The sequence below is a fragment of the Panulirus ornatus genome, chromosome 4, assembly GCF_036320965.1.
Source record: "Panulirus ornatus isolate Po-2019 chromosome 4, ASM3632096v1, whole genome shotgun sequence".
In the NCBI taxonomy this organism is placed as follows: domain Eukaryota; kingdom Metazoa; phylum Arthropoda; class Malacostraca; order Decapoda; family Palinuridae; genus Panulirus; species Panulirus ornatus.
In genome coordinates, this window is record NC_092227.1 from 39,099,679 (window position 1) to 39,121,793 (window position 22,115).

Below are 22,115 nucleotides of genomic sequence, written 5' to 3' on the forward strand. Positions count from 1 at the left end.
GTGCTAAAAAAGGACTGGTGACTGGGAATACCTGGTTTAAAAAGAGAGAGATACATAAGTATGTAAGTAGGAGAGATGGCCAGAGAGCGTTATTGGATTGCATGTTAATTGATAGGGGCATGAAAGAGAGACTTTTAGATGTTAATGTGCTGAGATGTGCAACTGGAGGGATGTCTAATCATTATCTTGAGGAGATGAAGGTGAAAGATTTGAAGAGGTTTTCAGAAAAGAAGAGAGAATGTTGGGGTGAAGAGAGTGGTGAGAGTAAGTGGGCTTGGGAAGGAGACTTGTGTGAGGAAGTACCAAGAGAGACTGAGTGCAGAATGGAAAAAGGTGAGAACAAAGGATGTAAGGGAAGTGGGGGAGAAATGGGATGTATTAGGGAAGCGGTGATGGCTTGCGCAACAGATGCTTGTGGCATGAGAAGCATGGGAGGTGGGGAAGATTAGAAAGGGTAGTAAGTGGTGTGATGAAGAAGTAAGATTATTAGTGAAAGAAAAGAGAGAGACATTTGGATGATTTTTGCATGGAAATAGTGCAAATGACTGGGAGATGTATAAAAGAAAGAGGCAGGAGGTCAAGAGAAAGGTGTAAGAAGTGAAAAAGAGGGCAAAAGAGAGTTGGGGTGACAGAGTATCATTAGATTTTAGGGAGAATAAAAAGATGTTTTGGAAGGAGGTAAATAAAGTGCATAAGACAAGAGAACAAATGGGAACATTGGTGAAGGGGGGTAATGGGGAGGTAATAACAAGTAGTGGTGATGTCAGAAGGAGATGGAGTGAGTATTTTGAAGGTTTGTTGAATGTATCAGATGATAGAGTGGCAGATATAAGGCGTTATGGTCGAGGTGGTGTGTGAAGTGAGAGGGTTAGGGAGAAGAGGTAGTAAAAGCTTTGCGAAAGATGAAAGCCGGTAAGGCAGTGGGTTTGGATGGTATTGCAGTGGAATTTATTAAAAAAGGGGGTGACTGTGTTGTTGACGAGTTGGTAAGGATATTTAATGTATGTATGACTCATGGTGAGGTGCCTGAGAATTAGCGGAATGCATGTATAGAGCCATTGTACAAAGGCAAAGGAAATAATGGTGAGTACTCAAATTATAGAGGTATATGTTTGTTGAGTATTCTTGGGAAATTCCATGGGAAGGTATTCATTGAAAGATTGAAAGCATGTACAGAGCATCAGACTGGGGAAGAGCACTGTGATCTCAGAATTGGTAGAGGATGTGTGGATCAGGTGTTTGCTTTGAAAAATGTATGTGAGAAATACTTAGGAAAGCAAATGGATTTGTATGTAGCTCTGTGGAAGGTATTAAGAGTATATGGTGTGGGAGGCAAGTTGCTAGAAGCAGTGAAAAAGTTCTTATCGAGAATGTAAGGCATGTGTATGAGTAGGAAGAGAGGAAAGTGATTGGTTCTCAGTGAATGTTGGTTTGCGGCAGGGGTGCGTGATGTCTCCATGGTTGTTTAATTTGTTTATGGATGGGTTGTTAGGGAGGTGAATGCATGAGTTTTAGAGAGAGGGGCAACTATGCAGTCTATTGTGGATGAGATGGCTTGGGAAGTGAGTCAGTCGTTGTTCGCTGATGATACAGCGCTGGTGGCTGATTCGGGTTAGAAACTGTAGAAGATGGTGACTGAGTTTGGTAGAGTGTGTGAAAGAAGAATGCTGAGAGTAAATGTAAATAAGAGCAAGGTTATTAGGTACAGTAGGGTTGAGGGACAAGTCAATTGGGAGGTAAATTTGAATGGAGAAAAACTGGAGGAAGTGAAGTGTTTTGGATATCTGGGAGTGGATTTGGCAGCGAATGGAACCATGGAAGCGGAAGTGAGTCACATGGTGGGGGAAGCGGTGAAAGTTCTGGGAGCATTGACAAATGTGTGGAAGGCGAGAACATTATCTCGGAAAGCAAAAATGGGTATGTTTGAAGGAATAGTGGTTCCAACTATGTTATATGGTTGCGAGGTGTGGGCTATAGATAGAATTGTGCGGAGGAAGGTGGATGTGTTGGAAATGAGATGTTTGAGGACAATACATGGTGTGAGGTGGTTTGATCGAGTAAGTAATTAAAAGGTAAAAGAGATGTGTGGTAATAAAAAGAATGTGGTTGAGAGAGCAGAAGAGGGTGTTTTGAAATGGTTTGGTCACATGGAGAAAATGAGTGAGGAAAGATTGACAAAGAGGATATATATGTCAGAGGTGGAGAGAACGAGAAGTGGGAGACTAAATGGGAGGTGGAAAGATGGAGTGAAAAGGATTTTGAGCGATCGGGGCCTGAACATGCAGGAGGGTGAAAGGCCATGCATGGAATAGAGTGAATTGGAACGATGTGGTATACCGGGGTCGACATGCTGTCAATAGATTGAACCAGGGCATGTGAAGCGTCTGGGGTAATCCATGGAAAATTTTGTGGGGCCTGGATGTGGAAAGGGAGCTGTGGTTTCGGTGCATTATACATGACAGCTAGAGACTGAGTGTGAATGAATGTGGCCTTTGTTGTCTTTTCCTAGCGCTACCTCGCGTGCATGCAGGGGGAGGGTGGGTTGTCATTTTATGTGTGGTGGGGTGGCGACAGGAATGAATAAAGGCAGCAAGTATGAATTATGTACATGTGTATATATGTATATGTCTGTGTATGTATATGTATGTATATGTTAAAATGTATAGGTATGTATATGTGCGTGTGTGTACGTGTATGTATATACAGGTGTATGAGGGTGGGTTGGGCCATTCTTTCGTCTCTTTCCTTGCGCTACCTCGCTAACACGGGAGACAGTGACAAAGTATAATAAATGAAATATAATATGTGGCTGGAGTGATAAGTGAGATGAAAGCAAAACTAGGGAAATGGTGTGCAAAGATGAAGTGTGCTTGTGAGGTATGGTGACTTATGACAAGTCTGTTTGCAGATGATACTGTGTTGTTTTCTGAAAATGAAGAGAAGCAGCAAAAGGTTATAAGAATGTTCTATAATGTATGTAAGCATAGGTGACTGAAGTTAAATATGAGTAAAAGTAAAGTAATGGTATCTGAAAGGAAACAGAAGGAAATTATAGATTTTTTAAAGCACTATAGAGTGAGAGAAGGAAATGTTCTATATGTGCTGTAGATATGGGGGGGGGGGGGGGGGGAAAGACTGGACGAGGTAACAAAATTTAAGTATTTGGGTAGCTATCTTGAGTAAGTTTGGTGATATGGAAGTGAGACAAGGGAAACACTGTTTCAGGGAAAAAGAGTAATTGGGTCTCCCTAACAAAGTAATAAAAACAAGAGGTGTAAGTATGGAAATGAAGAAAGGATTAAGTGGCAGCATAGTCCTCCTTACCCTAACACATTGTCAAAGTATGGACAAAGAGTGAGTCACACTGGTAAAGAATCCAGGCTGTGGAAATGAGCTATTTGACAGGAGCATGGAGTATGACTAGACTGAGTGAAGAATTAAATGAGGGGATGTATGAAAGATTTGTTCTATCTTTCTATCTATATCTCTGACTCCCATTCCCTCCAGGGAGTCCCATCAAGGGGAGGCCACAGCCAAAGAGTCTCCACTTATCCCTGCCTTACATGCCTCCCTTGCATAAACCATTCCATGCATTCTTCCACTATTTTTCTTCCTCCAGTATTTCTCCACCCTATTTGCCCATGTCACAGGTGGTGTTCCACTTCCACCGACCCCTTTAATTGTACTATCATACACCCTTCTTGTAAATTCCCAGTCTTGCATTCTTTCTACATGCCCAAACAATTTCAAAGTATTACCTTTCATCCATTCTACCACCTTCCCCAATTCATTCCCTTTGCATTTCCTGCCATACCACATCTCTCATAAACCTCTTCCTTTCTTTCTTCATTCATCTAGTCACATCACATGCTCTTCTCAAATAGCTCATTTCCACAGCCTGGGTTCTTGACCTCTGTGACTCATTCCATGTCCATGTTTCAGGTGCATAGGTCAGGGTTGGGAGGAATATGCTGTCCCTTAATCTTGTCTTCACTTCCATACTTATACCTCTATCCTTCATTGTTTTAAGTGACTCAAAGACTTTTCTAACCAGTACTGCTCTCTCCCTTATCTCTCCTTCCATATCACCACACTTACCCAAGACAGATCCTGAATACTAAAATTCTCTCACTTCTTCCAGTCTTTCTCTCCCCAAATTCACTTCTTCCAGTCTTTCTCTCCCCACATCCAAAGAACAATCTAGTAAACTTTCTTCTTTCACTCTACATGGTTTTACAAAATCCATAATTTCACTCTGTTTCCTTTCTGACACCATCTCTTTCCTTTCACTTGCATCTATCTTCAATTGCCGATGCTTACACACATCGTAAGACAAAATTACAAACTTCTGCAACTCCTCTTCACTCTCAACAAACAACAGAATATCATCCGCAAACAGGCTTGCCACTATCCACCATATCTCATCGCCACACTCAATCTCTGCAACCCTTTTCCATCATTTTGCTCTCATCTCTCTCACCAAACCATCTATATATACATTAAAACCATGGTGACATCACACAGCCCTGCCTCACACATACATGTATCCCAAAACTTTTACTTAACTCTCCACTCTTACACATGCATTTGCTTCTCCATAGAATGCTCTCACACTATCCAACAGTTGTCCCCCTGTACCATAAATACTTAACACATCCCATAAAGCATTTCACTTAACTCTGTCATACACTTTCTCCAGATCCATAAAAGTAGCATACAACTTCTTCCCTTTCATTTAAATACTTTTCCACAGTCATCTTTACTACAAAAATCAGATCCACACATCTCCTACCTTTCCTAAAACACTCTTGTTCTTCACTTATTCTACATTTAGTCACTTCCATCACTCCCACAATTAATATTCTTGCATACACTTTTCCTGGTATGCTTAACAGACTTATTCCCCTAAAATTGAGATACATATTTCCTTAGCACCTTTTCTTTTGAATAAAAGAATGATAATAGCTTTCACCTAATCCTCAAGCACAACCTTCTGTTTCCATGCTAAATCACACATAAGATGCATCCATTCTACCACACTTTCTCCTCCATATTTCAGAATGTCAGCCATAATCCCATCCACTCCAGGTGTCTTTCCTACCTTCAGCCTCATTATCTTTCTTCTTACCTCTCTTTCTGCTATAGGCCCTTACATTTGCATCCTCTTCCATACATCCTCCATACCCATGCATGTAATAATTACTGCCTCCCCTTCTCCCACATTCATCAGTTCTTCAAAACACTCTTTCCATCTTCCTTTCACTCCTCCTTTAGATTCAGTAACTCCCCTTTCTAACTTCTCACATTAACACTTCCACTCTTACATCCACCTCTTTCCTTTTTTCACTCCCTTTCAGTATAGTTTCTTTTCGTCCCAAAACTTTTCACTTCCTTCCAAAGTCTTCATCTACTCTTTTTTTGCTTTCCTCTATCAGCTTCTTCATATTCTGCTCACATATTTTGTATTCTTCCCTCCTCCTTTACTGAACTTCCTCTGTACATTTCTATCAAGCAATCTACCATATGCCTTTTTCTTCTTCAACAGCATTTCTAATCTCTTCTGTCCATCATGCACTGCCCTTTTCATTCCTATATCTCACTACCTTGTATTCAATTAATGATTCTACAACCTTTAATAGTATTTCTTTACATATTTTAAATACCATTCACATATGACTGCATCCTTACATTCATTGTACTTTCAACTAAGCTTTTGGTTACTTCCTTTCATACACCTCCCTGCCTTTTTTGCATGTTGATCTTCTCACTTGCTAACACTTTTACCTCCCCCATTCTTCCTTACACCATACCTCCACTTCTCTTTGATCATCATCCCCACAAGAACCATGAAATGGTCAGTCTCCAAAGAATCCTCTCATGACTCTAGCATCTAGCACAGCCTTTCTCAATCTTTCATCCACAACTACATAGTAAATCAATGCATTTTGCTCTTCTCTTCCATTATTCCTCATCCATGTATATCTGTGGATCATCTTGTGCTGAAAAGGCATGTCTGCAAGGAATAAACCCCCTCAGCACAAATATCCACAAGATAACTTCCATTCTCATTTACTCTAGGCACTCCCCGCTTACCAACTATCTCACCAATTTCATTACATTTCACTTTTGCATTCATATAACCCAATAGGACTACATTTCTCTCATTCTTAAAACCATTTATTCAGTCATTCAAATTCTCCAGAAAAGCTTCATTTCAACCTTATCTCATATAGTCTTCATATTTACAGGAGCATATATACATACCTATGCATACTTTACAATCCCAATCCTTCCTTTCATCCACACTATTCTTGATCCAATCCACCCAAGCTCTGCCACACCCTTGGTGATAGCAGAACTGCACATCCTTCTTTTCCTTTTCTCTGATAATATTCACTCATTCATATCCATACCACACCTCCTCCCATGCCCTACCATAACTTGCATTTATCATTTTCACTTTCACTGCACACACCCTGCCCAAGGATATGGGTCTCTCCAATCCCTAGCACATCCTTGCAAGGAATGCAAAGGAAATGAATTGTGGAGTGGTAGAGTGGATGAAATGTAATACTTTGAGGTGGTTTGGGTATGTGGAAAAAATGTAAGATATTGAGTATAATTATAAGGATAGTGTATGACAGTACGATTAAAAGGGTTGGTGTGTGAGGACGACCTGACATGGGGAAACAGAGTGGAAGAGTACTAGAGGGAGAGAAATGATGGAATAATACATGGAATGTTGCATGTAAAGGATACATGTAAGGGCAAAGATAAGAGGAAGTTCTTTTGCCATGGCCATCACCTTAACAGAAGTTCTGGAGGGAACAGGTGTCAGAGATACTGACAAATAGACAGATCAAGATTTATCCATCATACTTAAGCAGTTAGTATTACTGACATTATTTACAGCTACGTTATACTAGTAATGATTACTCTGTAGTACTCTTATGATTAACACAATGTCCTAGTGTCCCAGTACTGAACTATAATGACTACAGCGTAACAAACTGTGACACAACTCATTACTGCTACATCATACCCAATAACCCCAGTGCTTTTGAGTGGCATGATTTTTAAATCTATCCTTGTAAAGAGCAAATGTCTCTGACTGGCTTAGATAACACATTGATCAAGAATTTTTTTCATCCTTTTTAAGTGTGTGTATATATCAGATAGTAAATAAATACACCATTTTACTTGTTTTTCTTTACCCCCCCAAAAAAAATTCTCCCTTAATGCCCAATATTACTCTGAGTCTTGGCATTATCATGGTTATCATACCACTTGAGTTGACTGTTATCCTTTAGCTTCAACCAGGAATCTCTATACTTAATCTAGGAACCATCAGATTGGGGGTGTCTGAATGTGTGTGGATGTAGTACCCAAGATGAGAAGGAGAGATAGGTAGTATACCTATGGAAAGAAACCTGAATGTTTCGGCTCAGAGTGCAACAAAGCTCAAGGGTAAAGGGGATGAGCGGTTTGGGAAGGTCTTAGTAGTAGTCAGGGGTTGGTGAAAGAACAAGTGCTAAGGAAGGAGTAGCACTACTCCTGAAGCAGGAGTTGCGGGAGTATGTGATGGAGTGTGCAAAAGTAAATTCCAGATTTATTTGGGTAAAACTTAAAGTGGATGGAGAGAAATGGGTGATTATTGATCATGAGAGGCAAGTGTTCTGGGAGCAGCTGAGTGAGGGTATTAGCAGCTTTGATGCACAAGACCAGGTCATAGTGATGGGTGATTTAAACGTGAAGGTGAGTAATGTGGCAGCTGAGGGTATAACTGGTGTACATGGGGTGTTCAGTGTTGTAAATGGAAATGGAGAAGAGCTTGTAGATTTATGTAATGAAAAAGGACTGGTGAGTGGGAATACATGGTTTAAAAAGAGAGATATACATAAGGGTACATATGTGAGTAGGAGAGATGGTCAAAGGTCATTATTGGATTATGCGTACATTGATAGGTATGTAAAAGACAGACTTTTGGATGTTAACATGCAGAAAGGGGCAGCTGCAGGGATGTCTGATCACTATCTTCTGGAGGCGAAGGTGAAACTTTGTAGAGCTTTTCAGAAAAGAAGAGAGAATAGTGGGGAGAAGAGAGTGGTGAAAGTAAGTAAAGCTTGGACAGGAGGCTTGTGTGAGAAAGTACCATGAGAGATTGAGTGTAGAATGGCAAAAAGGGAGAGCACAAGATGTGAGGGGAGTGGGTGAGAAATGGGACGTATTTTGGGAAGCAGTGATGACTTGCGCAAAAGATGCATGCGGCATGAGAAAGGTGGGAGGTGGTGAGATTAGAAAGGGTAGTGAGTGGTGGGATGATGAAGTAAGGTTGTTAATGAAAGAGAAAAGAGAGGCATTTGGATGGTACTTGCAGGAAAATAGTGCAAATGACTGGGAGATGTATAAAAGAAAGCAGCAGGAGGTCAAGGGAAAGGTGCAAGAGGTGCAAAAGAAGGCAAATGAGAGTTGGGGTAAGAGAGTATCATTAAATTCTAGGGAGGATAAAAAAATGTTTTGGATGGCGGTAAGTAACGTGAGAAAGACAAGAGAACAAATGGGAACATCGGTGAAGGGGGCAAGTGGGGAGGTAGTAACAGGTAGTGATGAAGTGAGAAGGAGACGCAGTGAGTATTTTGAAGGTTTACTGAATGAGTTTGATGACAGAATGGCAGATATAGGGTGTTTTGGTTGGGGTGGTGTGTGAAGTGAGAGGGTCAGGGAGAAGGGTTTGCAAAGGAGAGAAGAGGTGGTAAAAGCTTTGCAGATGAAATCCAGCAAGGCAGTAGGTTTGGATGGTATTGCAGTGGAATTTATCAAAAAGGGGAGACTGTGTTGTTGATTGGCTGGTGAGGATATTCAACGTATGCACGGCCCAAGGTGAAGTGCCTGAGGATTGACGGGATGCATGTATAGTGCCATTGTACAAAGGCAAAGCAGATAAAGGTGAGTGTTCAAACTACAATGGCATAAGTTTGTTGAGTATTCCTGGGAAAGTATAAGGAAGGGTATTGATTAAGAGGGTGAAGGCATATACAGAGCATCAGATTGGGAAAGGGCAGTGTGGTTTCATTAGTGATAGAGGATGTGTGGATCAGGTGTTTACTTTGAAGATTGTATGTGAGAAATACTTAAAAAACAGATGGATTTGTATGTAGCATTTAAGGCATAAGGAAGGGGGGGATAGAGATGCTTTGTGGAAGGTTTTAAGAGTATATGGTGTGGGAGGTAAATTGTTAGAAGCAGTGAGAAGTTTTTACAGGATGTAAGGCATGTGTACGAGTAGGAAGAGAGGAGAGTGACTGGTCTCCAGTGAATTTCGGTTTGTGGCAGGGGTGTGTGATGTCTCCATGGCTGTTTAATTTGTATACGGATAAGGTGGCTAGGGAGTAAATGCAAAAGTTTTGGAGAGAGGGGCAAGTATGCAGTCTGTTGTGGATGAGAGGGCCTTGATAGTGAGTCAGCGGTTGTTTGTTGATGATTTAGCTCTGGTGGTTGATGCATGTAAGAAACTGCTGAAGTTGGTGACTGAGTTTGGAAAAGTGAGTGAAAGAAGAATGTTGAGAGTAAATGTGAATAAGAGCACGGTTATTACATTCAGCAGGGTTGAGGGACAAGTTAATTAGGAGGTAAGTTTGAATGGAGAAAAACTGGAGGAAGTGAAGTGTTTTAGATATCTGAGAGTGGACTTACCAGCGGATGGAACCATGGAAGCAGAAGTGAGTCACAAAGTGGGTGAGGGAGCGAAGGTTCTGGGAGCATTGAAGAATGTGTGGAAGGTGAGAACGTTATTCTCAGAGAGCAAAAATGGGTATGTTTGAAGGAATAGTAGTTCCAACAATGTAATATGGTTGATAGGCGTGGGTTATAGATAGGGTTGTGCGGAGGAGCGTGGATGTGCTGGAAATGAGATGTTTGAGGACAATATGTGGTGTAAGGTGGTTTGATTGAGTAAGTAATGAAAGGGTAAGAGAGATGTGTGGTAATACAAAGAGCATGATTGAGAGAGCAGAAGAGGGTGTGCTGAAATGGTTTGGACACATGGAGAGAATGAGTGAGGGAAGATTGACAAAGAAGATATATGTATCAAAGGTGGAGGGAAAAAGGAGAAGCGGGAGACCAAACTGGAGGTGGAAGGATAGAGTGAAAAAGATTCTGAGCGATTGGAACTTGAACATACAGGAGGGTGAAAGGCGTGCAAGGAATACAGTGAATTAGAATGATGTGGTATACCAGGGTCGACGTGTTGTCAATGAATTGAACCAGGGCATGTGAAGTGTCTGGGGTAAACCACGGAAAGGTCTGTGGGGCCTGGATGTTGAAAGGGAGTTGTGGTTTCGGTGCATTACACACGACAGCTAGAGACTGAGTGTGAACAAATGTGCCCTTTTTTGTCTGTTCCTGATGCTGCCTCCTTGGGGGGGTTGCTATTTCGTGTGTGGCGGGGTGGCGACGGGAATGGATGAAGGCAGCAGGTATGAATGTGTACATGTGTGTATATGTATATGTCTGTGTATGTATCCCTGGGGACAGGGGAGAAAGAGTACTTTACATGCATTCCCGGGTGTTGTAGAAGGCGACTAAAGGGGACAGAAGTGGGAGGGTGCTAGAAACCCTCCCCTCCTTGTATTTTAACTTTCTAAAAGAAGAAACAGAAGGAGTCATGTGGGGAGTGCTCATCCTGTGACTGAGAAAAGTTTTTATCAAGGATGTAAGACATGTGTACGAGTAGATAGAGAGAAGAGTGATTGGTTCCCAGTGAATGTTGGCTTGTGGCAGGGGTGCGTGATGTCTCAATGGTTGTTTAATTTGTTTATGGATGGGATTGCTGGGGAGGTGAATGCAAGACTTTTGGAGAGAGGGGCAAGTATGCAGTCATTTGGCGGTGAGAGGGGCTTGGGAAGTGAGTCAGTTGTTGTTCGCTGATGTTACAGTGCTGGTGGCTGATTCGGGTGAGAAACTGCAGAAGTTGGTGACTGAGTTTGGTAAAGTGTGTGAAAAGAGAAAGCTGAGTGTAAATGTGAGTAAGAGCAAGGTTATTAGGTTCAGTAGGGTTGAGGGATAAGTCAGTTGGGAGGTAAGTTTGAATGGAGAAAACTGGAGGAAGTGAAGTGTTTTAGATATCTGGGAGTGAACTTAGCAGCGGATGGAACCATGAAAGCGGAAGTGAGTCACGGGGTGGGGGAGGGAGCGAAGGTGCTGGGAGCATTGAAGAATGTGTGGAAGGCGAGAATGTTATCTTGGAAAGCAAAAATGGGTATGTTTGAAGGAATAGTAGTTCCAACAATGTCATATGGTTGCGAGAGTGGGTTATAGATGGGGTTGTGCGGAGGAGGGTGGATGAGATAGAAATGAAATGTTTGAGGACAATATGTAGTGTGAGGTGGTTTAATCAAGTAAGTAATGAAAGGGTAAGAGAGATGTGTGGTAATAAATAGAGTGGGGGTGAGAGAGCAGAAGAGGGTGTATTGAAATGGTTTGGCCACATGGAGAGAATGATTGAGGAAAGATTGACAACGAGGATATATGTGTCAAAGGTGGAGGGAACGAGGAGAAGTGGGAGACCAAATTGGAGGTGGTAGGGTGGAGTGAAAAAGATTTTGAGCGATCGGGGCCTGAACATACAGGAGGGTGAAAGGCATGCAAGGAATAGAATGAATTGGAATGATGTGGTATACCAGGGTCGACATGATGTCAATGGATTGAACCAGGGCATGTGAAGTATTTGGGGTAAATCATGGAAAGTTTTGTGGGGCCTGGATGTGGAAAGGGAGCTGTTGTTTTGGTGCATTACACATGACAGCTAGAGACTGAGTGTGAACGAATGTGGCCTTTGTTGTCTTTCGAATGTGGCTTTTATTGTCTTTCCTGGTGCTACCTCTCACACGCTTGGGGAAGGGGGGTGCCATTTCATGTGTGGCGAGGTGGCAACGGGAATGAATGGGGGCAGCAAGTATGAGTGTGTACATGTGTATATATGTATATGTCTGTGTATGTATATGTATGTATACTTTGAAATGTATAGGTAGGTATTTGTGCGTGTGTGGGCGTTTATGTATATATATGTGTATGTGGGTGGGGTGGGCTATTCTTTCGTCTGGTACCTTGCGCTGCCTCGCAAACACAGGAGACAGCGAATAAGTATAATGAATAAATAAAAACGTTGAAATATATAGGTATGTATATGTGTGTGTGAAAGCGTTTACGTAAAAGCATGTGGGTGGGTTGAACTATTCTTTCGTAGGTTTCCTTCTGCTACTTCGCTAACATGAGAGACAGCGACTACGTAAAAAATAATAATAATAATAATAATAATAATAATAATAATAATAATAATAATAATAATAATATCCTATAATAATTAGAATGTGTTTGATGATAGAGTGGCAGATATAGGGTGTTTTGGTCGAGGTGGTGTGCAAAGTGAGAGGGTTAGGGAAAATGATTTGGTAAACTGAGAAGAGGTAGTAAAAGCTTTGCGGAAGATGAAAGCCGGCAAGGCAGCATGTTTGGATGGTATTGCAGTGGAATTTATTAAAAAAGGGGGTGACTGTATTGTTGACTGGTTGGTAAGGTTATTCAATGCATGTTTGATTCATGGTGAAGTGCCTGAGGATTGGCAGAATGCTTGCATAGTGATACTGTACAAAGGCAAAGGGGATAAGAGTGAGTGCTCAAATTACAGAGGTATAAGTTTGTTGAGTATTCCTGGTAAATTATATGGGAGGGTATTGACTGAGAGGGTGAAGGCATGTACAGAGCATCAGACTGGGGAAGAGCAGTGTGGTTTCATAAGTGGTAGAGGATGTGTGGATCAGGTGTTTGCTTTGAGGAATGTATGTGAGAAATACTTAGAAAAGCAAATGGATTTGTATGGAGCATTTATGGATCTGGAGAAGGCATATGATAGAGTTGATAGACATGCTCTGTGGAAGGTATAAAGAATATATGGTGTGGGAAGCAAGTTGTTAGAGGCAGTGAAAAGTTTTTATTGAGGATGTAAGGCATGTGTACGTTTAGGAAGAGAGGAAAGTGATTGGTTCTCAGGGAATGTAGGTTTGCAACAGGGGTGTGTGAGTCTCCATGGTTGTTTAATTTGTTTATGGATGGGGTTGTTAGGGAGGTGAATGCAAGAGTTTTGGAAAGAGGGGCAAGTATGCAGTCTATTGTGGATGAGAGAGCTTGGAAAGTGAGTCAGTTGTTGTTTGCTGATGATACAGTGCTGGTGGCTGATTCATGTGAGAAACTGCAGAAGCTGGTGACTGAGTTTAGTAAAGTGTTTGAAAGAAGAAAGTTGAGGGTAAATGTGAATAAGAGCAAGGTTATTAGGTACAGTAGGGTTGAGGGTCAAGTCAATTGGGAGGTAAGTTTGAATGGAGAAAAACTGGAAGAAGCGAAGTGTTTTAGATATCTGGGAGTGCATTTGGCAGCAGATGGAACCATGGAAGTGGAAGTGAATCACAGGGTGGGGGAGGGGGCAACAATTCTGGGAGTGTTGAAGAGTGTGTGGAAGTCGAGAACATTATCTCGGAAAACAAAAATCGGTATGTTTGAAGGAATACTGGTTCCAACAATGTTATATGGTTGCAAGGCGTGGGCTATGGATAGAGTTGTGCGGAGGTGCGTGGATGTGCTGGAAATGAGATGTTTGAGGACAATATGTGGTGTGAGGTGGTTTGATCAAGTAAGTAATAATAGGGTAAGAGAGATGTGTGGTAATAAAAAGAGTGTGGTTAAAAGAGCAGAAGAGGGTGTTTTGAAATGGTTTGGTCACCTGGAGAGAATGAGTGAGGAAAGATTGACCAAGAAGATATATGTGTCAGAGGTGGAGGGAACAAGGAGAAGTGGGAGACCAAATTGGAGGTGGAAAGATGGAGTGAAAATGATTTTGAGTGATCGGGGCCTGAACATGCAGGAGGGTGGAAGGCGTGCAAGGAATAGAGTGAATTGCAATGATGTGGTATACCGGGGTCACCGTGCTGTCAATGGATTGAACCAGGGCATGTCAAGCGTCTGGGGTAAACCATGGAAAGTTTTGTGGGGCCTGGATGTGGAAAGGGAGCTGTGGTTTCAGTGCATTATTACATGACAGCTAGAGACTGAGTGTGAACAAATGTAGCCTTTGTTGTCTTTTCCTAGCACTACCTCGCACACCTGAGGGGGGAGGGGGTTGTTATTTCATGTGTGGCGAGGTGGCGATGGGAATGAATAAAAGCAGACACTATGAATTATGTACATGTGTATATATGTATATGTCTGTGTGTGTATATATATGCATACGTTGAGATGTATAGGTATGTATATTTGCGTGTGTGGACGTGTATGTATATACATATGTATGTGGGTGGGTTGGGCCATTCTTTCGTCTGTTTCCTTGTGCTACCTCGCTAACGTGGGAGACAGCAACAAAGCAAAGCGATTAGAATGTTAAACCTCACTAACATTATCCCATTAAGTAGAAACTAGTCTGCTGACACAGAATTTTGCTGTTCATTTCTTATATGTTTGATAACTGGAAGTCTGAACAGTGAACCAGGCTGCTAATCATATCTGAATGAGTGAAAAGTTTCATAAATGCTGCCTAAACATGAGTACCAAGCATCAAGCATTTTGGGGTTAGTATACATACACATACATACCGAATACACTGTGTTTCTTACCACAGTCATTAGCATTGTATTGAGTTGTGTCACCACCATGGCTCTACCAGTGTTGTTATGAGGTACTGGACTATGACCTGACAGGAACTGGAAATTCTTCAGTTCATGCAGACCATAATTGATGATTCTTACCAAAAGCTAGCTGAACTAGCTGATCAGATCAAGAAATTTCCCATTCAAATCTCTGAGGTGAAGTAGTGAAAGCATGAATGGCACAAATGGCAACTGAAAGAAAATATACTTCTCTTAAGATGGAAGGGAGAAGATATAACTCACAGATACACTTTAAAACTGGCCAAAATTCACTGACCTATTGAGTATTCTCCCACCATTATAGCTGTACATGGGTTTCCCAAGCTATGACAATGCCAGGAGGAAGCAGTACTGAGCTGTTTACTAATGGGTTTGAAAACCTACTTGTGGGTTACAGGCTCTCAGAGCAACTGAAATTACTGCACTCTTTTCATTTGAGGGCCAGTTGAGATCCTCAACCATTTTGACTCAGTACAAACTCCTAAGAAAGAATGGAGGTGCTACTGAAAGTCTATGGCCTCACTGAGGAGTAAGCTTAATGCCAATTTTATGAATTTTCTTTTCTGAGAAAATGAAACCCTGCCCATTTTCTTGCTAGGCTCCATGGCTAGCCTTCTAGATGGTTCACTGAGGCTAGCATACCAGACAGCAAGGAAAGTATGGAGGATATGATCATCAGATTACAATCTGAATTGTGTCTGGAAATGTAAACAATCTTACTTTAAGAGTGAGTTAGGTTTATCACTTGTATGATCCAGAAAGCCAAAATTCACTTTGAGGGACATGACTATAATACACTACACCAAGCTAAACCTCAGAGGTAGAATTGGCCCATCACACAGTTGCCATAATAAGGAGTCGAGTCAACAGCCTCTTCAGACTGTTAAAACATACCAAGATGATATGCCTCATCCTCAGTATGGCTATTCACAGCCGAACAACTCCAAGGATATTATCAGCCTATTCAGGTAACTTCAAGGCTATTTACAGCCTCTCCAGACAACTTCACCACACAAATTTAAGATATGGGCAATTTTCAGAGATCCTCTCATAGTAATGGACAGTGCACAGTTTAAAATCTGACTCTCGAAAATACTGCTGCCAAAGAAGTTTCAATCTCAGGTGACCAGCATATGGTTGCTGCTCCATAAACACTGAATGATAACTGTGGTGCTGCCATAGCTGTACTGCAGTCTATAGAGGCTTTATGAACAAAGAAATGATATGTGCAAGAAGTGGGTTGGGAAAGTAAGTGAGCTTGGAAAAGAAGTGTGTGAGAAGAGACAACAGGAGAGACTGAGTGCAGAATGGAAACAAGAGAAGAGTAAATGAATGTAGGTGTGTGGATGAGAAATGGGAGGTGTTTAGGGAAGCAATGCTCACCTGTGTGAAAGAAGTGTGTGGCATTTAGAAGGTGGGAGATGGATGGCGAGAAAAGGTAGTGACTGGTGGGATGAGGAAGTCAAATGAAAGAAAAAAGATAAGTGTGTGGGTATCATTTGCTGAGAAAATGTGATAGTGATTGGTACATGCACAAGAGAAAGAGTTAAGAGGTCAAGATGAAGGCACAGGGCTTGAGAAAGAGTGTGATTAAAGTTGGGGTGAGTGAGTATCAATAAACTCCAGGGAGAATTAGAAAAGATTCTGGACGGAGGTTAACAAATGGGGTCATCGTGAGGGTGCAAATGGGGAAGTGATAAAAGGTAAAAATGAGGTGAAGAGGAGTTGGAATTAATATTTTCAAGGGTTGTTCCATGTGTTCAATGGTAGGGCAGCAAATGTGGGATGCTGTGGATATGGAGGTATATGAAATAAGGGAGTCATGGAAAGCATTTTTGTTGAAAAGGGAAGAGGCACTTGAAGCACTGTGTATGATGAAGTGCAGCAAAGTGGTTGGAGTGGAAGGGATTGCAACTGAATTTCTTAAGAAAGGAAGTGATTGTGTTGTTGACTGGCTAATTAAGATTTTCAATGTATATATGGTTCATGGCGAGATACCTGAGGATTAATGGAATGCCTGTATAGTTTCATGGCATGAAGGTAAAAGGAGCAAAGGCGACTGTTCAAACTACAGATGTATTTGCTTGTAGAGAGTAGCTGGTGAATTGTGTGGGAGAGTGGTGATTGAGAGGGTGGTAGGGTGTCCAGAGCACCAGAATGGGGACAAACAATGTGGCTTCAGGAATGACAGAGAATGTGGGGTTTAAGTATTTGCCTTGAAGAATGTGCAAGAAATACATACAGAGATATAAAGACCTATATGTGACATCTATGGATGCAGAGTGAGTGTATGACAGGGGTGACAAATATACTCTGTGGATGGTGTTGCAAATATTTGATATGGGAGGAAAGCTGCTTCAAGCAGTGAGGAGTTTTGGTCAAAAGGGTAAGGCATGTGTACAAATAGGAAAAAAGGAGAGCGAGTCATTCCAGGTAAGGAAGGGTCTGCAACAGGAGTTTTATCAAAAGGGTAAGGCATGTGTGCAAGTAGGAAAAAAGGATGGCGAGTAGTTCCAGGCAAGGAAGGGTCTGCAACAGGGGTATGTGATGTCACCATGGCTGTTAAATTTGCTTATGAGTGGCATGGTTAAGGATGTGAATGCAAGGGTTTTGGAGAGGAAAGCAGGGGTGCAGTCTGTTGGGGGGGGGGGGGGGGGGGGGGGAGGTGAGTCTGTTGTTGCTTTGCTGATGACATGGTGCTGGTAGCAGCTCTGGGTAAGAAACTGCAAAAGTTTGGTGTCTGAGTCTAGGAATGTGTGTGACATAAAGTTGAAAATAAATTTGAATGAATGCAAGGTTATTAGGTTTAGCAGTGAAAAGGAATAGGTTATTTGGAGCATGAGTCAGAATGGAGAGAACAAAGAGGAAGTGGAGTGTTTTAGTTACCTGGGAGTGGGTATGTCAACAAATGGAATCATGAGAGCAGAAGAAAGCCATATGGTTGGTGAATGGGCAAAGGTCCTGGGGGCAGTGAGGTATGCAAGGAAAGAGAGGTATGTCTGATGGTATAGCAGTCCCACCAGTCCTCTGTAGATGTAGGGCAAAAGTCTTTGGGAAATATATGAAGAAAAGGAGAGGATGTGTTGGAATGAAATGTTTGTGGACAATATGTGGCATAAAGATCAAATAAGAAATTACAGGGTAAGAGTGAAGTGTGGTAGTAAAAGGTGTGTATGGGAGAGCTGAAGAGGGTGTGCTGAAAAGGTCTGAACATAGGAGGATGAAAGAGGAGAGGATGCCCAAGATCCTGGGGATCCTGGGAAATGTGTGGAAAGAGAGGGCACTGTCTGTATGGGCAGGGATGGGAATATATGATGGCACAGTAGTCCTGTCAGTGCTTTATGGATGCAAAGTGTGCACCTTTGGCAAAAAATGTAGAGAAGAGGGGGGGAAGTTTTGGAAATGAAATGTTTAAGGACAATACTTGACATTAGGAGGGCTGATCAAACAAGAAATGAAAGGATAAGAAAAAGGTGTGGTAATAAGAGGAGCATTCATGAGTGAGCGGAAAATGAAATAATCTCATGCTATTAAAACGAAATTCAATTTTTAACATTCACAGTATGAACTTACTATCATTTTTTTACACTTGGTAGCCAAAATATCTTAAAGAAAACTGCAATTGTTTTATCATCCAGCAGTCATATGCTAGATTCCAGCATACCAGACTCCAACTTCTTATGGTTACATGATGGAAAAGGCACCTTCAGTGAGGTTGTATCACTGAAGTACAATCTCATTGAAGAAATTCACACTCAGAGGGAGTCGATCCTTTCCCTACAACTAAGTGCATTGCAACTTTGAACTACATGAGCCCTTGGAGAAGGGCCCTCAGGTTATATGATTTTCTAAAGATTGGAGGCTTCAGTCAAGGATGAAGTCCACATCAAAGCCAGGCCTTTACTGAAATACAGGGAGTTAATGAAAGGGAAAAAGATGAGACAAGGGGAAAGTATTCATGAATTTTGGAGGAAGTGAAAAACCTGTCTTTTAAAATATGCCAGGTCATAGAATTTGACGAAGACATGAGAGGGTAGAGTGTTCCAAAGCTTCAAGATAAGTGGAAAGAAACAGTTATCAAAATGGCCCTCCTTTGAGTTGCCAATGGTCACTTAATTACCAAAATGGCTCTCTCCTGAGTTGTCAATGGCCACATACTAATCTTGTGATGCAGCAACTTGACCAATATTGCATGGTCTAGTCAGTGATGGGGACACACAAGCAACTAGCTCTCATAAGCAAAAACCCAAAGTAATACCTACAGAAAAGGGAATGTGAACCAACACTGCCAACTGACTTCTTAGCTTAAACCAATCAGTACTGAACATTACCTACCTTTATTTGGGGATTGTACTTATCAGAGGCTACATCTGGGTTAGTTTCTGCAGTGACAGCTTGGGCCTGTGCCACAGCTGGTTCTTCCTTGCCTGTCTAGAAAGAAAAAAGCTAACATGAAGAAACAAAAATACATTATATCATCTATTATTTTTTTCAATGATACTGGGAAATGAACATGACAGCAGTAACATACCCTGTATATTGATGCTGCAACTGAAATATGAACAGAGCTTGCCTATAAGCTAATGGGAGACAACAGCAAATGGCTGATATCAATACAATTAGCATTCAAAATGGAGGAGTTGAAGCCTAGTCAAAATGCCTAGAATACAAGGACTCCAAGGATTTCTGTTCATGCTAGCTTGGATACAAACTTATACATAAATCATACATCATTATTTAATGATATATGTGATGTATATAATAGAAAAGCTGTCCATGTAATTAATTTATAATCACGGTTGCCTCCATCATTATTGGTAACCACTCACTAAAATTCGAAAGTCAGCACAGAATAGGGACAAAGATCTTCTAAGTTCATGATGCTTGAGATACAACAACTAACAAATCAAAATTATTTCACATACCAACTTTATTTAAGATACTCACAAGAATTCATTTAGGAGTAACATATATTTGACTCAATCTGCTTAGCTTCAGAAGTTTTTCATATGTTTGCTATTTCCTGCATTTGCAAGGTAGTGCCAGGAACAAACAAAGAAATGACCTCATTTGCTCACATTCACTCTTTAGCTGTCACAAATAATGCACCAAAACCAGAGCCCCCATTCTACAACTAGGCCCTAAAGATCTTTCTGTGGTTTCCCCCAACTACTTGATATGCTCTAGTTCACCCTAGTGACAGCACATCATCCCCCTCCTGCATACCACATACACTGCTTCAATTCACTCTATCCCTTGTACACTGTTCATGTTCTGAACCTTTATAGAATCTTCCATGCCATCCTTCCACCTTCTTGATACCTCCTTTTCCTTGTTCCCTCTACTTCTGGCAAGTATACTCTCTTAGTTAGCCTTTCCCTACTCATCCTCTCCATGTTTAAACCATTTCAGCACACCCTCTTCAGCTCTCATACATACTTCACTTACCATCTCAGTTCTCTCTTACCCTATCATTTCTTTGTCAACTAACCCTCCTCTCATCACATATTGTCCTCAAGCATTTAATTTCTGACACATTCACCTTCTTTACATTTTTGTTTGAGGCCCACACCTTGCATCCATACAGCACCAACATGCCCATCTTTGCCCTTAAGGTTAGTGACATCTCTTTCCATATATTCTTCAATGTTCCCAAGACCTTTACCCTCCCTCACTCAGTCTGTAGCTCACTCCAGCTCCTATTGTTTCTTTTCCAGATGTATCCACTCCGAGGTATATAAAACACTTCACTTCCTCCAAGTTTTCTCCATTCAAGCTCACACTCCAAATAACCTGTCTCTATTTTGCATACCTCTCAATTAGTACATTACCCAATAATGCCTGCTCCCATTCTTTCCTATTCTTTGTATACCAGGTATTCTCAGTTACCAGTCCTTTTTCAGCATGCACCTCAGCAAGCTGTTCACCACTTCCATTCACATTACTGCATACTCAATGCACCCTAATCATACCCTCAACAGCCACAGTACCCATTTTCATGATCAAATAACCTATCAAGAACACCTAATCTCTCACATCAAAACTGTTGACACACTCTTTCAGCTCCTCCCAAAACACTCATCACTCTTCATCACACTTCTTATGGCCAGGTGCATAAACACCGATGATCACTCACCTCTTGTAATCACTTCCATATTACCCACGCTGGTCAAGGGCTCACTAATCTACACTCTCACAAATTTCACAGCTCCTTAAGCAAATGTGCTACCACTTCCTTAGCTTTCACTCTCACACTAACCCCTGACTTTACCCCATACCAGTCTTCTTCTTTACTCTTGAGCTTTGTGTCTTTAGTATTAAACCTATTTTCTTGTCTTGGCAGCAAGTTAAAGATATGAGTGCTTGATAATATAAAAAGAAATAAAGTCTACAGCAACATAGAAAACACTTGTTTGAGTTCTGTTTAAGTTTAAGCTACTGTCTGCTTTTCTTGTGCACTTAAGTTAGAATACAAAAAGGAAAATCAAAATTAAGAATATACATTACTTATATTGTGCCAACACGTATTACTGAAAACAGAGCAGTGAAAGAAAACAGCTGTTCTATTGCAAAGCCAAAAAAATCTCACCCAATACATGAACATTGATTATGTTACTAATAAACTGTACCAGTGCTTACTTTGAGCATTTGGAAAATCTCAGCTGTAGCATATGGCGAAGGGCACCACAGCAGTCGCAGGTGAGGGAAATGGAGTGTCAGTAACTGCAATTTAGCAGCAACATCCTTTGATGATGATGAACCATCACTTGACAAGAAGTAACGACCCTGATGGACAAACTTAGTTACATCACAAGTTTCTTTGGTTTACTTAAACAATGACATTCCATCCTTGCACAAGCTAATTGGTTTCATCCCTAGGTAAGATGGTTTCTTACTATTCAAGATGGGGTTGAGTGAATACGAGAGCGCAGATGATATTCACTATGTCAATAAAAATAATGTATACAATTTCGTACATCTAGAACAGGACGGTATCGGAAAACCTCAAAATACATTTTCATCATTAGCTGTACTCACACCATGTCAGAAACCTAACAATGATATAATGATAATAGTAAAATTATAATAATAGGGGAGAAAGAATCTTCCTACGCATTCCTCACGTGTCGTAGAAGGTGACCAAAGGGGACGGGAGTGGGGGGCTGGAAACCCTCCACTCCTTATATTTCAACTTTCTAAAAGGGGAAACAGAAGGAGTCATGTGGGGAGTGCTCATCCTCCTCGAAGGCTCAGATTGGGGTGTCTAAATGTGTGTGGATGTAACCAAGATGAGAAAAAAGGAGAGATAGGTGGTATGTTTGAGGAAAGGAACCTGGATGTTTTGGCTCTGAGTGAAACCAAGCTCAAGGGTAAAGGGGAAGAGTGGTTTCGGAATGTCTTTGGAGTAAAGTCAGGGGTTAG

At 41.3% G+C, this 22,115-nt stretch overlaps 1 protein-coding gene across 1 annotated transcript in view; it reads right to left on the minus strand.

Annotated features, from left to right (window-relative positions):
• mei-9 (DNA repair endonuclease XPF mei-9) overlaps nucleotides 1-22,115 on the minus strand; it is a 739,294-nt gene that overhangs the window by 62,763 nt on the left and 654,416 nt on the right. Inside the window, exons 17-18 of the mRNA XM_071694005.1 lie at nucleotides 21,333-21,479; nucleotides 19,029-19,124 (exon numbers count right to left, since the gene is read on the minus strand). Coding sequence (XP_071550106.1) covers nucleotides 19,029-19,124; nucleotides 21,333-21,479 — 243 coding nt within the window. The remainder of the gene's footprint in view (nucleotides 1-19,028; nucleotides 19,125-21,332; nucleotides 21,480-22,115) is intronic.